The 16,727-nt window shown below is 37.7% G+C and overlaps 1 protein-coding gene across 4 annotated transcripts in view; it reads left to right on the forward strand.

The window, feature by feature from the left end:
• The window catches only part of CUNH9orf85 (chromosome unknown C9orf85 homolog), a 190,243-nt gene that overhangs the window by 20,020 nt on the left and 153,496 nt on the right, over positions 1-16,727 (forward strand). For all 4 annotated transcript variants that reach the window (XR_008956832.1, XR_008956833.1, XM_026519373.4 and 1 more), the window contains exon 2: positions 13,913-14,019. Coding sequence is in view for 2 of the 4 variants with exons in the window: in XM_026519373.4 (XP_026375158.1) it covers positions 13,913-14,019 (107 nt within the window). In the remaining 2 variants the exon portion in view is untranslated. The remainder of the gene's footprint in view (positions 1-13,912; positions 14,020-16,727) is intronic.

Below are 16,727 nucleotides of genomic sequence, written 5' to 3' on the forward strand. Positions count from 1 at the left end.
CTAGGAATAAAGCTTAGAAACAACTGATATAAATTCTATTTTTCCTGACTATGAGGAAGTCGGGGTAGAAAACAGTTTCTGTATGGTGCTCTATCATTGTGAACCACGTCTGAATTAAGGGATGTTTTACATGGGTGACAATCGAGGCTAAATTACATTTTGGGGTGATGTCTTTTGATATAAAATTTTGGAGAAGCTTCTTAAATAACAGCTCTTCTGGATTCCTGGTTTATGTCTCTAACATAGCTTTTCCTGTCAGTTCTGAGGTCATTGTGGTGACTCAGATATTTGACACATTATTCTAGGAAACAAGGAGGCTATGTTTCAAATATTTCTTTCATTCACTTGGTTGGAAATCAGAGTGCATCTTCCCAATGAAGTGATACTCTGAATGGTGAAAGTAGGAATCAGACTGAGATTTAGTTCCTAAAAGAGCCAGTATGGAATACTGGGGCAGAATATGGTATTTGGAGTCAGAGGCTTGGTCTTGAGTCCTGGTTGTATTATTCTGTGCAATTGCAGGTAGATTATTAAACCTGTCTGGGTTTGCTTCTTCATCTATAAAGTAGGAATAATACTATTTATCCCCCAACGTAATTGTGAGGAAGTGATATACTTTACTGTAAATAGGGAGTTTTGAGCAGAAGACACTATATAAATGTCATTTGTTATCATCATCATTTCTTACTGACTCTAATGGCGTTTCAACTGTAATAATCATAACTTTCTTTCTAAGGAAAGTATATCACTTCCCTTGTAGTAGTACTTCCAGTAGCAGAGGTGAGGTAGGGAATATACTGTTCTTTCTAGAAATGTCTGCCTGTGACAGTGGTTCTTAAACTTTGGCATGCTTAAGGGTCATCCAGAAAGCTTGTGTAAGATGCAGAGTCCCAGTTGCCAGAAATTCTCTATCAGTAGTTCTTGGGTTGAGTCCAGGAATCATCATTCTTTTTTTTTTTTTTTTAAGATTTTATTTATTTATTTGACAGAGATAGAGACAGCCAGCGAGAGAGGGGAGGGAACACAAGCAGGGGAAGTGGGAGAGGAAGAAGCAGGCTCATAGCGGAGGAGCCTGATGTGGGGCTCGATCCCATAACGCCGGGATCACGCCCTGAGCCGAAGGCAGACGCTTAACCGCTGTGCCACCCAGGCGCCCCAGGAATCATCATTCTTAACAAGCCTCACAGGCGATTCCAACGTACATGGTCTCAAACCACACCTGAGACTATTCTGGTAATTACCTTCCCCCATATTTGATACTCTAGTCTATGTGACTAGCTTTCCAAGGATCATACTCTCTCTGTTTGCACATTTAGGTCTACCTTGGGAAGGTGGGAGGGGTTGTTTTTCCAGAAGCGCACCCTGTCTGAGTTCCTTCTTGCTCCAGAGTATTCCCCTATCCTTCAACCACAGGTTCTCAAGGCATAATCTGTGCAGCAGAAGCTCCTGAGTTATAAAATCACGATCTCAGGGAGTGGGGCCTGGAAATCTGATTTGCTTTTAATTTAATTTAAATAATTATTTATTCAAGTTTATTTATTTTTAGTAATCTCTACTCCCAACGTGGGGCTCAAACTCACAACCCCGAGATCTAGAGCCACAGGCTCTTCTGACTGAGCCAGCTGGGCGCCCCTGGAAATATGATTTTTTACTATGCTTTCCAGTTGGGTCTTACGTACCCTGGAGTTTGAGAACTGACTTAAAAGTCACTCTTCCCCTGGAGTCTTGGCTTTGCTCCAACTCTCTTGTAGTCATCTGTTCTCTTTACTGAATCCAGATCATTTCTGTATCTTTATTGCCTCCCAAGCCTGTGTCCATCTCTCTATCCCCACTACCACAGCCAAATTTAGTGTTTTAGTATATAATTCTAGGTTACTGTAGCAACTTCCGTACTGATCTCCATACTTCCCTCTAGTCTTGCCTTTAATTACGCCTTAGGATCCTATCCAATCAGGTCCCTTCCCTATTTAAGAGTCAAAATTCTTTAGGTAGCCTGCCTGCAATTTCTCTTACAGTTTAGCTCATTCCTCTCCCTCTCATCACACCCTATTGTTCAGCTGTTCCTGTTTGCAGTTTCCCAGAAGGGCCATATGCTTTCTCATGCTTCTGCAAGGTCTGCCCTGGCTACTGGACTTTGTTAGGTAGAGGATGATCCCAAACCCATTTCCCCAGTGTCAAAACTGTCTTCATTTGCCTGCTTACCTTACCTCGCTCTTTTTTAAATCCTGCATCTCTAGTATCTAATATGGCCCAGTCACTGTAAGTGTGTACATCTTCTGAATTGAGTGAGGTGGAAAACACTACAGTGGATCTGGGGTGATTGCTTGGAAAACAGAGCTGGAATGTGAATGAAAAATTAAACTTTAGCATGCAAATACTGAGCAAAAGGAGATACAGTGCGGGCAAAGCAAAGACAGGACGAGGCACATTGCAGTTTCTGTACTACCAGATTGGTTTACTTAGGAGTGCTTAGCTGCACAGGGAGAAAAATCAGGAGATAGGACAAGAAAGAAAAGTAGGGATCAAACTGCAGACAGTTCTGAATATCAGTCTGAGGAGTGCCTTAAAGAGTGTAGGTTTCTGACTAGAGGAGAGTTATGGAGAGATGTCCATTAAAATGTAAGTGTTGATGGCTTGGTCTCCCATTCTCTATCTTCCTCACTCCCCAGTCCATCTTCATTTGGGATGCTACTTAGTAATGCAGATCAGAAATAAGGACATGCTATAAGGAAGTGGGGGGATAGAAGGTAGAAGACATGGTTGGGGACATTGTGGAAAAAATGATTTTGTCAGTATTGGCATTTTGGTAAAAGAGCGAGAAGTCAAGGGTGACCTGAGATTTTTGTACCTATGCCTACAAGAAGACCTTCTAAAGACGAAGTTTGGAACAGAGGAGATTTTATTGCTAAAATAGTGATTGCTGTTTAGTCCATGAATTTGAGATGTTTCAAGGATTTGCATGAGGAGGAAAGTGAATGTCGAACACGCAGTCTGATGTATCAGGACCTGCAGAGAGACAGTAGGACTGGGGAGATAATTTTGATTTATATTCTTCATTGAGTTCCTTGTTGAGGCTGTGGTTACAGATTCATGTGACCAAGATTAAATACATAATGTGAAAAGAAAGAAGCATTGAGCAGGCACCTTGGTTGAAGAGACAGACAGAATGAGTGAGTGAGTGAATGCACGAATGGATGACTAAGTAAATATTGGGGAATGGATTTTTTTAAGGGGTAAGCAGAGGAAGAAGCCTCAGCAGAGGATCTTGAGAAGGAGCAGATGGAGTTGGGGATACGATCCTACTTTGTAAGGTCTTTTTTCAGGAAAGACAAAAATTATTTTTAGATAAAACCATTGACATTTTGATCATTTATGGCAAAATTTTGAGGAAGAAGAGACTTAAACTTCCCATAGAACTCCTCTGATAGTAAAGCTATTTATTTCTATTTAGAGATGTTGTTCTTGGGTTACTTATTTACTAAAAGTGTCCCATACTTAATAATGAAGATGGCTCAAAGATAATTGGCATCACATTATCTTAAAATATTAAGTGCCCATGTTTTAATTAGAAGGCAGAATCTCTCTTGCTGTCAGGAGATTATTCCTTCTAATGTTCTACTTATCATTTGTTTTTACCATTGCATTGTGGGACCTTCCATAAAAATATTTTTTTAACATTCATAACATATCCTCCCTAATTGTGCCTTTTAGAATAAAATGGACAGAATTAAAAATCTTCGTACAGAGTACTCTTTGTTGCAACTGCCTACACCTTTTTAAAGCTGTGATTGAGGGGCGCCTGGGTGGCTCAGTAAGTTAAGGATCTGCCTTTGGCACAGGTCATGATCTCAGGATCCTGGGATCAAGTCCCTCATCGGGCTCCCTGCCCAGTAGGGAGTCTGCTTCTCCCTCTCCCTCTGCCCCTCCCCCCTGCTCGTGCTCTCTCTCAAGTAAGTAAATAAAATCTTTAAAAAAAATGCAGATGTGATTGATCAGTTTAACAATGCAGTTTTGGTTTTTAGTATCTTTTAGAACTATTTGCTTGTTAAAATGCAGAGCACTATACTTTAATTTTTCTTAGAGTAAATGAGTAAATACACTTTGGGATAAAATGCTTTTTTAAATAGGTTTCTCTACTGCCAGAAGATATTGCAACAGCATGTTTCTGCCTGTAGGCAGGTGTGACTCCACTTAAGTGTCTGTTTGCATTAAGTTTGTCAGTGAAAATCTGGGTAGTTTGCTTGGCTGCTGAAATATATCAGTAGGTAGTTTGGGTAGTTTGTACACAGGCCCTCTCTGTATAATTCCAACGGACAATAGCTCTACCCACTTATTGAGAGAATAGTCCTCTGTTTGGGATGATTCAGGCTCATTTTATATTCAGTGTTTGGATGAAAATGCAATTGTTTATTTTCACAGATGTCACTCGTTAGAGATCCAGCAGTAACAAAAAAAGTGGGAGAGGGACTCAAATATTATTTCTTGACAATAAAAAGTTTATGTTGTAAATTTATTGAGTAAGACGACCAGTTTGAGTATTTCTCATGTATATTTTCACTTCTTTCAGTTTGGTTTTGATTCTTTAAGGACATGATTAATACAGAGTGAATAGGAGGAAGATGGAGTAGACTTTGGGGAAGAAAATTAATTACTTTAGCTTATGGTAGAAATATACCCCACTTTATGCTTTAGATATCTTTTTGTTTGGTTTGGTTTTGGTTTTGGTTTGGTTTTTTGAGAGAGAGAGTGTAAATGTGTGTGCATGAGGGGAGGGAGGGACAGAGGGAGGGAGAGAATCCCAAGCGGACTCCATGCCCAGCGTGGAGCCCCACCCTGAGATCATGACCTGAGCTGAAATCAAGAGTCAGAAACTCAATCTACTGAGCCACCCAGTGCCTCTGTTTTTTGTTTTTTTCTCCTTTCTTTTTCTTTTGTTTTTTGTTGTTTTGGTTTTGGGGTTTTCTTTTAGTGTGTGTGTGTGTGTGTGTGTGTGTGTGTTTTAATTTGCTTTTTTTTAGTAATCTGTACACCCAGTATGGGGCTCAAACTCATGATCCTAAGATCAAGAGTTGCCCCCTCTTCTGACTAAGCCATCCAGGTTCCCCTATGCTTTAGGTATCTTTTAATTAGAATTTTATATAGCAAAAAATCAAATATTGGTAACTCAAATTTTTATGTATTTGGTATGTGTATGTATATCAAGTATTTTCGAACCCTAGGGTACTCTTTTACTTAAAGGAGACTTGTTCTGAATTTTTTGTGAAATATTGTAAATGTTGGCAGCTAATCTGTAATTAGCTATATTGAACAAATGATTTCCTAAAAAGAAGCAAGCCTAAGTAACTTTTGTTTTATATTGTTCCCTAAATGACAGTAAAACCAGTTTTACTATCAGATGTACTTCAAAAGTATTTCTAGGCTACTTAAATGACCAGCTCATTTTGTGAAATAATAAAATACATAAAAATACACTGAGGGAAAGACTCAGTGACTTAATTCAAATAAAATATTTCTGAGAGTAATGTAAACTGTTTACTTCTTTATCACACTAAAAAAAGAGTTTGCAGGTTTGAAAGTTTGAAGTCAGTAGAACTCAGTATTAATATCCTGGATGACATATTAGTGGTGGCCTAAATATGATATTCAGTTGATTATAGCAGGAGTATTTTTTTAAGATTATATTTATTTATTTGACAGTTCCATGTAATTACAGTAATTTTCGTTCCTAGGTTCGTGACAAAAAACACTTTTAAACATGTAAATGTTCTTTTAAACCTTTAAAAATAGGATTGGAGCTCTTTTTTTTTTTTTTAAAGATTTTATTTATTTGGCAGAGGGAGAAAGAGGGAGAGAGAACAAGCAGAGCAAGCTGCAGGCAGGCAGAGAGGGAGAAGCAGACTCCCTGCTGAGCAGGGAGCCCAATGTGGGGCCCAAGCCCAGGACCTGAGATCATGACCCAAGCTGAAGGCAGAAGGCAGACGCTTAACTGATTGAGCCACCCGGACACCCCGGATTTGAGCTTATTCTACAAAATTTTTAATATTCTATTCTTCTAGGATATGTAAGGTATTCCTATTTTAAGTCCTTTTACCCTTGCACATGAATTCTCTAGCAATTGAGTTAGACACCAATGCCAGAGAAAGGCGTTGTAAGAGAAAACCCGAAACAACTGTGGACCAAAATCTCTCGTTGAATTTGGACATAAAATTTCCAACTAAATATTAGCATATTGTATTCACCAATAAATACGATATATCACAGACAGGTGGGGCTTATCTCAGGAATGCAGTGTTCATTGTTTGGAAGATTCAGTGTTGTTGAGATGTCAGTTCTCCCCCCATGTTATTCATAGTTTCAGTGTAACCCTAATCACAATCATAGCTTTTTTGTTGAAATCAACAAACTGATTCCACAATGTTTATGGAAAAGCAAAGGAACTAGAATAGTCAAAACAATTTTGAAAAAGAACAGAGTTGGAGGACAGTACTAATTTCAAGAGCCTAAAGCAATACTAATCAAGACAAGGTGGTAACAGGTGAAAGAGTAGACACATAGATTAACGTGATAGAATATTGAGTCCAGAAATGGATTCACACATACTTAATTTTTGACAAGGATACAAATGCAATGCAGGGGTACTGGAACGTGGACATCCATATTTAATTTAAAATGAACCTCTGCTGGTGTTTTGCACCATGTACAAAAATTAATTCAAAATGGAGCATAGATTTAATATAAAACCTAAAATTACTGAACTTCAGGTCAAAAATATAGGTAAAAATCTTCATGATTCTTCAAAGACTTCTTTGATTTGATACAAAATGCAAGGTCTATAAAAGAAAAATATTTGAGTAAGCTCTACACTTCTTTCTATAAAGGAAAAATTAGTTGTTCTTCATTGAAATTAAAAAATTCTTCTATTAGAAAAACACTGTTAAGATAATGAAAATAAAAGCACAGATTGGGAGAATATATTTGTAAAGCACATTATCAAGAATATGTACAGAACCCTCATATCTCAATAATTAGAAAATGAACAACCTAATTGAAAACAATAGGCGAAAGATTTGAACAGACACTTAGGAAAATACATGATGGCAAGTAAACACATGAAAAGATGTTCAGCATTATTAATTATTAAGGGAAATGCAAATTAAAACCATAATGAGATAATACTATACACTGATTCTAATGGCTAAAATAAAAAATATTTACAATTTCAAACACTAGAAATGATGTGGAAAAACTGGATCTTTATACATGATTAGTGGGAATGCAAAATGGTACAGCCACTTTGAAAAAGTGTTAGTTTTTTTTTTTTAAGATTTTATTTATTTATTTGAGAGAGAGAGAGCACAACAAGCACGGGGAGGGGCAGAGGGAGAGAGAGAAGCAGGTTCCCTGCTGAGCAGGGAGCCTGATGCCGGCTGGATCCCAGGACCCTGGGATCATGACCTGAGCCAAAAGCAGACACTAAACCGACTGAGCCACCCAGGTGCCCCAAAAAAGTGTTAGTTTCTTTTCTTTTTCTTTTTTTTTAAGATTTTATTTATTTATTTGACAGACAGCAAGAGAGGGAACACAAGCAGAGGGAGTGGGAGAGAGAGAAGTGGGCTCCCTGCACAGCAGGGCTAGATCCCAGGACCCTGGGATCGTGATCTGAGCCGAAGGAAGACGCTTAACAACTGAGCCATCCAGGTGCCCCAAAGTGTTAGTTTCTTATAGAGTTTAGCAGAGGGGTGCCTGGGTGGCTAGGTGGACTGAGTGTCCAGTTCTTGGTTTTGGCTCAGGTCATGGTCTTGGGTTTGTGGGATGGAGCTCTGCATCTGGCTCCATACTCAGTAGGGAGTCTGCTTGAGATTCTCTCCCTCTGCTCCACTCCTTGCTTGTGCTCATGTTCTCTCTCTCTCAAATAAATAAATAAATCTTTTTTTTTTTTTTAAAGTGTTAAGTAAAAAATTGTCATAGGGACAGCTTGGTTAAGCTTCTGACTCTTGACTTCAGCTCAGGTCATGATCTTAGGGTCATGAAGTCAAGCCCTGCATTGGGCTCCATGCTTAGTGCATAGTCTGCTTGAAATTCTCTCTCCCTCTTCCTCTGCCCCTCCCTCTGCTTGTGTGGGAACGTGCTCTTTCTCAAATAAATAAATAAAATCTTTTAAAAAAAAAGAAAATTGTTACAAAATCCAACAATACCATTCTTAGGTATTAACCTAAGAGAAATGAAAAGTGTCCACACACAAACTTGTGTGCAAATATTACTACCCAAAACTGGAAACAACTCAGAATGTGCTTCAAATTGTGAATGAATAAATGTTACTGTAGCACATCTGTATAATGGAGTATCATTCACCAGTGAAAAGGAATGAGCTCTGCCAATAGCTGTATACTTTATCCATATTCCATTTATATGACATTCTGAAAAAGGCAAAACTATAGGAGATTAAAAAATCAGCATTGCCTGGGGACTGGTAAGAGGGATTGACAACAAAGGGCCATGAGGGAACTTTTTAGAGTAATGAAAATATTCTATATTTTGGCTATCAGATTCATACAAGTAGGGGCGCCTGGGTAGCACAGTGGTTAAGCAACTGCCTTCGGCCTAGGGCGTGATCCCAGCGTTCTGGGTTTGAGCTCCACATCAGGCTCCTCCACTAAGAGCCTGCTTCTTCCTCTCCCACTCCCCCTGCTTGTGTTCTCTCTCTCGCTGGCTGTCTTTCTCTGTCAAATAAATAAATAAAATCTTTAAAAAAAAAAAAGATTCATACAACTATACATCTAAAATGGGCTAATTTTATTGTATGTGTATATAGTATATGCGTTGTACCTCAAAACCCACTTCAGCTGGTACCATTTTATTCTTATTTTTTTAATTATTTTTTTGAGTTTATGTTTATAATCTTTACACTCAATGTGGGGCTCCAAGTCATGACCCTCGGATCAAGAGTGGCATGTCCTTCCGACTGAGCCATCCAGGCACCCCCAGCTGGTAACTTTTTTTTTAAAGATATCTATCTATCTATCTATCTATCTATCTATCTATTTATTTATTTATTTATTTATTTATTTAGTGCAAGTCAGGGAAGGGGTAGAGGGAGAAGGAGATAAAGAATCTCATGCAGACTCAGCACAGAGCACAGAGCTGGATGCGCAGCTCTTTCTCATGATCCTGAGCCTGGGTGGCTCAGTCGGTTAAGTGTTCTGGCTCTTGATTTTGGCTCAGGTCATGATCTCAGGGTCGTGAGATCGAGTCTTGTGTCATTGGCCTCTGTGCTGGGTGTGAATCCTGCTTAAGATTCTCTCTCTCCCTCTGCCCCTCCCCCTTGCTTTCTGTCTCTTAAAAAAAAAGGGAAATCCTTGTAGAACAGAAGAGAAAGAACAGCGGAACAGTACTTGAATACTGATACAGAGGGCAGGGAGCAGGTTAGGAAATTTCAATGTAGACTGGCTACATCCAATGACATTAGAGAGTTATTTTTCATTTTTTCTGAAGTGTAACAGTGGTGTGGTTAATTAGGAGAAAGTATTTCTAGGATATATATGATTAAGAGGTATAGGGTCCTGATGCCTGCAACTAAGTGTAGACACACATAGAAAACAGATTAAAAAATGTTAACACTTGTCTCTAGATAATGTGTATATGGCTATGCATTAGTATCATTTTAACTTCTTTCTGCATGTTTGAAGTTTTTCATAATAGAGGTGGATGTTTTTAGAATTCTGTTAAGAGAAATACTACTTATGATGACCTTATTATATGTGGTGCATTCCTGTAGATCCTATTAATATCAGGCATCTGTACCTACATTGTACCCCTGAGAATAACTCTTAAGCACACTGTTTGACATTATGTAACACCAGATACTTGGAGAACCCTGGTAGAAAACAACTCTGTGAAATGCTTTGTATTTTAAGGGTGTTGTTGAGACCATGGCTTACTGTATCATATGGGGTCCTTTTTGGGAAAGACCAGACTTGGGTTTCAGTAACCAGAATAGATGTACTACTTCTAAGAAACTGGATTTTGGGCATGTTACAGGCATTGAATCGGGTAGGGGAGTGGAGCTCATGTTTTACTGGCTGCTAGAAAGCTTGGATCTCACTTGTGGTCCATTTCTAGCAAGTGCACTTCCCAGCTGCAATCCTGACTCCTTCGTCATTTTCCCTGCCTATCCTCATTTTCCCTTCAATATGATTCCCTCATCTATTTTTTGTTTTGTTTTTGTATTGATTGATTTTGTTTTTGTTTTTAAAGATTTTGTTTATTTGTCAGAGAGAGTGAGAGAGAGAGCACAAGCAGGGGGAGCAGCAGTCAGGGGGAGAAGCAGGCTCCTTGCTGAGCAGGGAGTCAGACAGGGGACTTGATCCCAGGACGCTGGGATCATGACCTGAGCCAAAGGCAGATGCTTAACCGACCAACCGAGCCATCCAGGTGTCCCGGTTGTATTGGTTTTGAAGATATTTTATGCCCAATCATGTTCTGGCCATATTAGAAGGATTTAAAACAAAATAGTTTATGATTTGAAAGTCACAAAACAAAAGACAGATTTTTAATGTTATTATTATTAATCATATAAATTCTTATTCCCAAATCTAGAGATCCTTTGTCTTCTAGCCATATTTAGAATAAGGGGATATTAATAGAGAATTTAAAAAATATATGCTTTTAAATATAAAAAGGATGTAAAAACCCTATTTTCTGGAGTAATACTATTGTAGCTGTATTAGCACCAAAACCTTATTTTGGAGGAAGGGGTAATGCAGGGGGAAGAATAATTCCATTTCTTGGAAATGGATTTTCAGCAGCAGTTAAAATTGTCATTTTCCTTGACTCTAATTTAGTTTTTTAATTCTTTTTTTTTTCAATTAATGAAGTGAAGTAAAATATGCCATTGTTTGGCATTAGCATTTCTGAAAGAAATATGATGTATAGAAAAATCCTAATGAAAAATTATTAGTTATTCTTGAGTGGTATTAAAATTCCTTTCCCCCGTAATAGTATTTTCTTTCTGTTACAGGATACTTTATATTTTATAAAGTATTTTTCAGTATCGGACTGTTGATACAGATAGTATATTTGCAGTTTGCCTCTTGGGTGGTAAAGTCCTCATCTAATTTCTTCTTGAGAGTGCTGTATTAAATTTTAAAAGATGCCTTGTCTGACAACAGAATGTTTACAGCAGGAATAACAACATTTAGTATAAAATATGTTGTATGAATCATTGATGGCTAAGAGTCTACATATATATTAAGTAAGAGTGTCTTTTGATACACCATAAGTTTATTCTAACTTAAAATGTTCAATTTATAAATAAGGTTTTCTTCTTTAGCTACGATTCCTAAGTTCAGTGGAACCTTCTCTGAAGTTCTTTCCCTTTAAAGGTCTTTAAAGTAGCTTCTTAAACAAAATGATCTTTAAAGTCTTTTGTACTTATAAAACTAAGTTTTGATTTTATATTTGGATGTGCTTAAATCTTAACCTTAATAACCTGTGATTTCTCCCAGGAGGAATATGCTAAAATTAATTGCTAAAACAGGGTTAGTTGTAAACATAGGTGTGAGTAAGGTAAGATTGCCATCTTCTTTGCTCCTGGCAGAATGATTCCTAGAACTAGGATTTAGCTTTCATTGCTCACATCTCTGGAATTCACTGTTTCTAGTTTGCCAAAATACAGTAAGACAAAGTTCTTTTTACAACTCTCTTTAAGTGAAAGTACCATTCATTTTCATTCTTATTCTTATTCATTTCTTAACACATGAAAATCAAGTTCAGTTTTGTAGTAGTGCCTGTTAGTGATGTGAACTTTCTACAACATCTCCATTTATACTGTTTCACACATCACTCACAGGACAAGTTTCCACAAAGACCTGTTTTGTTCTATTGTCCGATCCGCCCTGAAGAAACCAGTTTCCAAGCTATGTGCAGCTTTGTAAATCAAGATGAACTGGTCAGAAATTGGATACAGAAACAAACAAGAAACCAAATAACGCTTCCTAGTTAACAAGCACAGTGTGTTATATATAATAAAATTTGCAAGTAACAAAATGTTTTGCATTCTAAGAATATTCTATTAAGAAAGATATCACGTTCATATTATAATCATAGTTCAAGTTGTTAGCTTGTTTCCATTACTGTTAGAGTTAGAAAAATATAAGTAATGTTTTTTTATGTATATTTTAATTTTTTAAAAGATTTTATTTATTTGAGAGAGAGAGAGCCAGAGAGGAAGAGAGAGAGAGAGAGCACAAGCAGGAGGAGCAGCAAAGGGAGAGGGAGAAGCAGGCTCCCTGAGCAGGGAGCCTGACATGGGGCTCGATCCTAGCACCTTGGAATCATGACCTGAGCCGAAGGCAGGTGCTTAGCCGACTGAACCACTCAGGTGCCCCAGTAATGCTTTTTGTAAGATATTCTAGGCAACAGAGGGCAGTGAGAACAAATGATGAAGTGTGAATTTTAGTTCTGGGTATTTCTTAGCAAGTCTTATGTGGGATAATTATGTATCAAGTTTGATGAGAAGAGGAGTTTGGTACTGGACACAGATTTCCTTCTTTCTGGCAACAGTTAGCAGTAAACAAGGAATATAGTGTCACGTAGAATTTATTTTTCCAGGGACTCTCTGTCTAGGTCAGGGAGAAAGGAATACCCATACACAATTACTAAGTAACAGAATATGTTTTTCACCATAGAGGTAAAATAAAACATAATGTATTCACAGCTTAATTTGTGGCTTTTGAAAAGACCCTTGAAATATTTTCTCTTTGAGTAAATGTTTTGTCAAATTATTTTACCTTCTTGTATAGAACTTTAAAGAATATCAAGCACTTTTCCAAAGTTTCGGGTTTTTTTCAAATGATCTTTAAACATTGTGCTTTTAACTCAGCATCAGATAACCTCCCAAAGAATCTGCATCTTTTGTGATCCTTTTCTTTCTCCTCTTGAGAAATTAAAAAAGGAAACAAAGGAAGCAAAGAAAACATAAAATGTCCCTTTACTCATTATTCCAACGATAGGCAAAGACCAGGCTTCCACAGCCAAAGTAAGTTGGAGAATTCTCAGCATACATAGTGAAAATAAATAGTCTGGGTCCTGAATCACATGAATATGTTATAGAATGTAAAACTATTGGGGAGAACACATGACACATTTAAATTTTTTTCATTCTCCTAATTTCCCAACACATTTTGAGAAGAAAATCATAGTAAATATGGGGTGATTTTCCCCCCATAAATATGGCCCTTTTCCCACCGCAGGTATTCCCATGCACATATTTATTTTCTGTTTTGAAGAAGTCAGATTAGCAAGGTAACTTTTCCAAAACGTTTTTTCTTTACATGAGAATATGAAAGTATTAAATTGAAGAATTAAATACTTTTGTGCTTATAGCAACTTCTCCCTGACACTCCTTTCTCCGGTGTCATGGTCTCTGCTCTCCCCTACAGACTGATAATTTAGGACTATAATTTCTTGGTGTAATTTCTCGTTTCTTCATTGGTAAGATTTGAATTGTTGGAAACAGTAGTCTTAAAATATGCATTAGGTTTTCTTTATTATTACATTATTAGTGAGCTATAACCTATGTAAGTAAAACGCACGTATCCTGACTGTACTAATTTGAGTTTTAACATTTGCACACATCAGAATCAATGGGGAGGGCTTTCTGAAATACTCCTGCCAAGAGATTAAAACATTTCCTGGATGATTCTGAGCTACACCTATTTAAGAATCTTTGTCTTTGTAAAGAACCAACTTGAGTAATGCACATAAAAATACGTAGTGTATCATAAAATGTTATGCAGATTAAATTTAGGTTACTGTTTAAAAAAACTTAAATTTTTCATGTGCCTTTTTCCTGGGGTTTGCAATGCTGGCTCACAGATGAAATTCTTACTTTGTTTTTCTGTTTATTTTTAAGAAAATTAATGCAAAGCTTCATGATGGAGTTTGTCAGCGCTGTAAAGAAGTTCTTGAATGGCGTGTAAAATACAGCAAATATAAACCATTGTCAAAGCCTAAAAAATGGTGAGTTATGTTTCTTAATTATCTTACCAATAATATATGTATCATAGCTTATTCTTTCATTCCCCGATACTCAAAATTGTATCCCACTGAATACTAACGTAGATGGAGAGAAAAATCCCATTCTCCCATGTAGAATTTGATCTAACGTGCTGATTCCTTCTATAAAATGGATTCATCCTTTCCCACCCATTTTTTTTAAAGATTTTATTTATTTATTTGTCAGAGATAGAGAGCTGGGGGGTGGGGTGGGGAGAATGAGTGAGAGAGAAAAAGAGAGCAATGTTCCTTAGCATTTCCTCCCAAAAGAAGATACTTTTAAACAAATCTGATGAGTTTTATGCTCACTGGCCCAAATTAGCAGTAGGGAAGTTTGGCAACTGTTGGTACTATCCAAGGCTAGATTTCCATGAATGAATTAATTGTGTTTTCTACTGTATTCTCTGTAGCTGGCTGTGCTATAAGCCATGTAGTTTTGGTTTATAGGCCTATTATATTATTTGTAGCTTTCTAGGGGTACCTAGCTGACTCAGTTGGTGGATCATGAGACTCTTGATCTTGAGGTTGTGAGTTCGAGCCCCGTGTTGGGTACAGAGACTTCTTAAAAAATAAATATCTTTTTTAAAAAAAGGGATTTCTCTCTAAATTTTGATATAACTTTGGGTTCCTGGCTTGCTCAGTCAGAAGAGCATGTGACTCTCAATCTCGGAGTCATGAGTTCAAGCCCCATGTTGGGTGTAGGAATGACTCAAAATAAATACATTAAAAAAAAAAAAAAAACTCTTAAAAAAAAAAAGAATGGTTGGATGTGGACACCTAGACTCAAAGGTCGGCAACTCTATCCTGTCTTGGAGTCATTGAAGTCCTTGGAGTCAGGAAAGGTCATGATAATGTTGCCACTACCTGGGTAGTACAGTGACCCAGTGCTCTTTGAGAAACTTCAGGTGGGTCAAGAAGATGAAGGCTGAGAGGACCTCAGGAGCTGCTGTTCCACATCACCCTAAGACAGATGAGGTTAGCCACAGAATAGCTCAGAATGAGTGCAAAATGAAGGAAATGTAATATTGTATAAATTCCCAATGACAGATAACAAGACATTCAAGCCTAAAGGAAGATCTTTAGAAATAGAGAAGCCCAGGCTAATCTAGAACAAATGATTATTCCTGAGAGTCCAAGAAACTGCTAGTTAAACCAAGGTCTGAGCATGTTACTGAGGACCTCACCTGCCTGGCCGAGAATATCATGAATTTCAAATTACACTGAGCACTTGGCACATTAGGCATTTTGGAAAGCCTTAGCTTTCAAACTCCAATCCGTGATCGAGAGTGTCGTAGAAAGTATAACTCACCGTATCCACGTTGCATTCTCTGCATATTAATACTCACCAACACTGTAAGGGATTTAAGTGTGTTGATGAAAGATGCTGATGGTACCATAACTTGTTAAGAAATTTTGAATGTTTTACTCAAGCTAATCTTGCTTAGAAGTTAAATTTGTCCTTTGTCAGGATTTATATGAGAAGTTTTCTTTGACACTGGATGTGTCTTTTGTGAAAAGATCAATTTTCCAGCACCCTGGATTCAATTGTTGAGTCATTGATTAAAATGTTGAGTATTATTTTACTTGTCTAGCTGTCTCTTGCCACAGATTATGTAGCCAAATGATGTACATAAGGAAAAGTTCAACAGAACATAAAATGTAAGAGGAGGAGGGGCTATTTATAGGTGACATTTCTTTTGGAATGAAGTAATATTCTGGAAATTGGGAAAATTGAAGCTCTTTTATCTTATTTGTTAGGCTTGTAAATCATCAAAAACCACAGATGATTAGCAAATTTCCATTGCCCTTGAGATCTAATCCCAAATGTTAGACCCAAGAAAGAATTAGACATCTAAAGTCTTCCATGTTGTCTGTTTTGACCATGGAAGCAAAAATTGTATCGTGTTTGTATTCAGAGAAAATGATTCATTTTCAGGGAGGTGACATGCTACAGGATTTTTATTTTTTTTTATTTTTTATTTTTTTAAAGATTTTTTATTTATTTATTCGACAGGATAGAGACAGCCAGCTAGAGAGGGAACACAAGCAGGGGGAGTAGGAGAGGAAGAAGCAGGCTCATAGCAGAGGAGCCTGATGTGGGGCTCGATCCCATAACGCCGGGATCACGCCCTGAACCGAAGGCAGACGCTTAACCGCTGTGCCACCCAGGCGCCCCGCTACAGGATTTTTAAATCATGTTCTTTATGATACTTTCTCCCAATTACCGAAAACAACCCTGGACCATTCCCAGAGACTCTTTGGAAAAGATGTCCTAACTGAAGCTGGAAGAGCTGAAAACTATCATTTGCTAGAGGGAGATGGGATCATGGTCCTGAGAGGGAAGGGGATAAAAAGGGAGGTCATGCATTAGTGCTATGTAAACAATGTGATCTTGGTACTACCCTTTGATATTAGGTAGTTTTAAATATCACTGAATACTCAAATCTTCAAGTCTATGGAAATATAGTGAAAGGCTTATAAAGATAATGCTCAGCTTTTCACAGCTGCTCTTCTCTGGCCACTTAATCAGAGGGCAGGGTAGTCCGTAGCCCGATTCCCGCTTATTTTGGCTTATGTCTTTTGATCTGAAGATGAGTACCTGCTAATTCCTGGTTGGAGGGCTGCTCTGGTGCCACTAACATCTCCTGGACACCCAAACGGTCTAATCATTA

The sequence above is a fragment of the Ursus arctos genome, unplaced genomic scaffold, assembly GCF_023065955.2.
Source record: "Ursus arctos isolate Adak ecotype North America unplaced genomic scaffold, UrsArc2.0 scaffold_33, whole genome shotgun sequence".
Classification (NCBI taxonomy): domain Eukaryota; kingdom Metazoa; phylum Chordata; class Mammalia; order Carnivora; family Ursidae; genus Ursus; species Ursus arctos.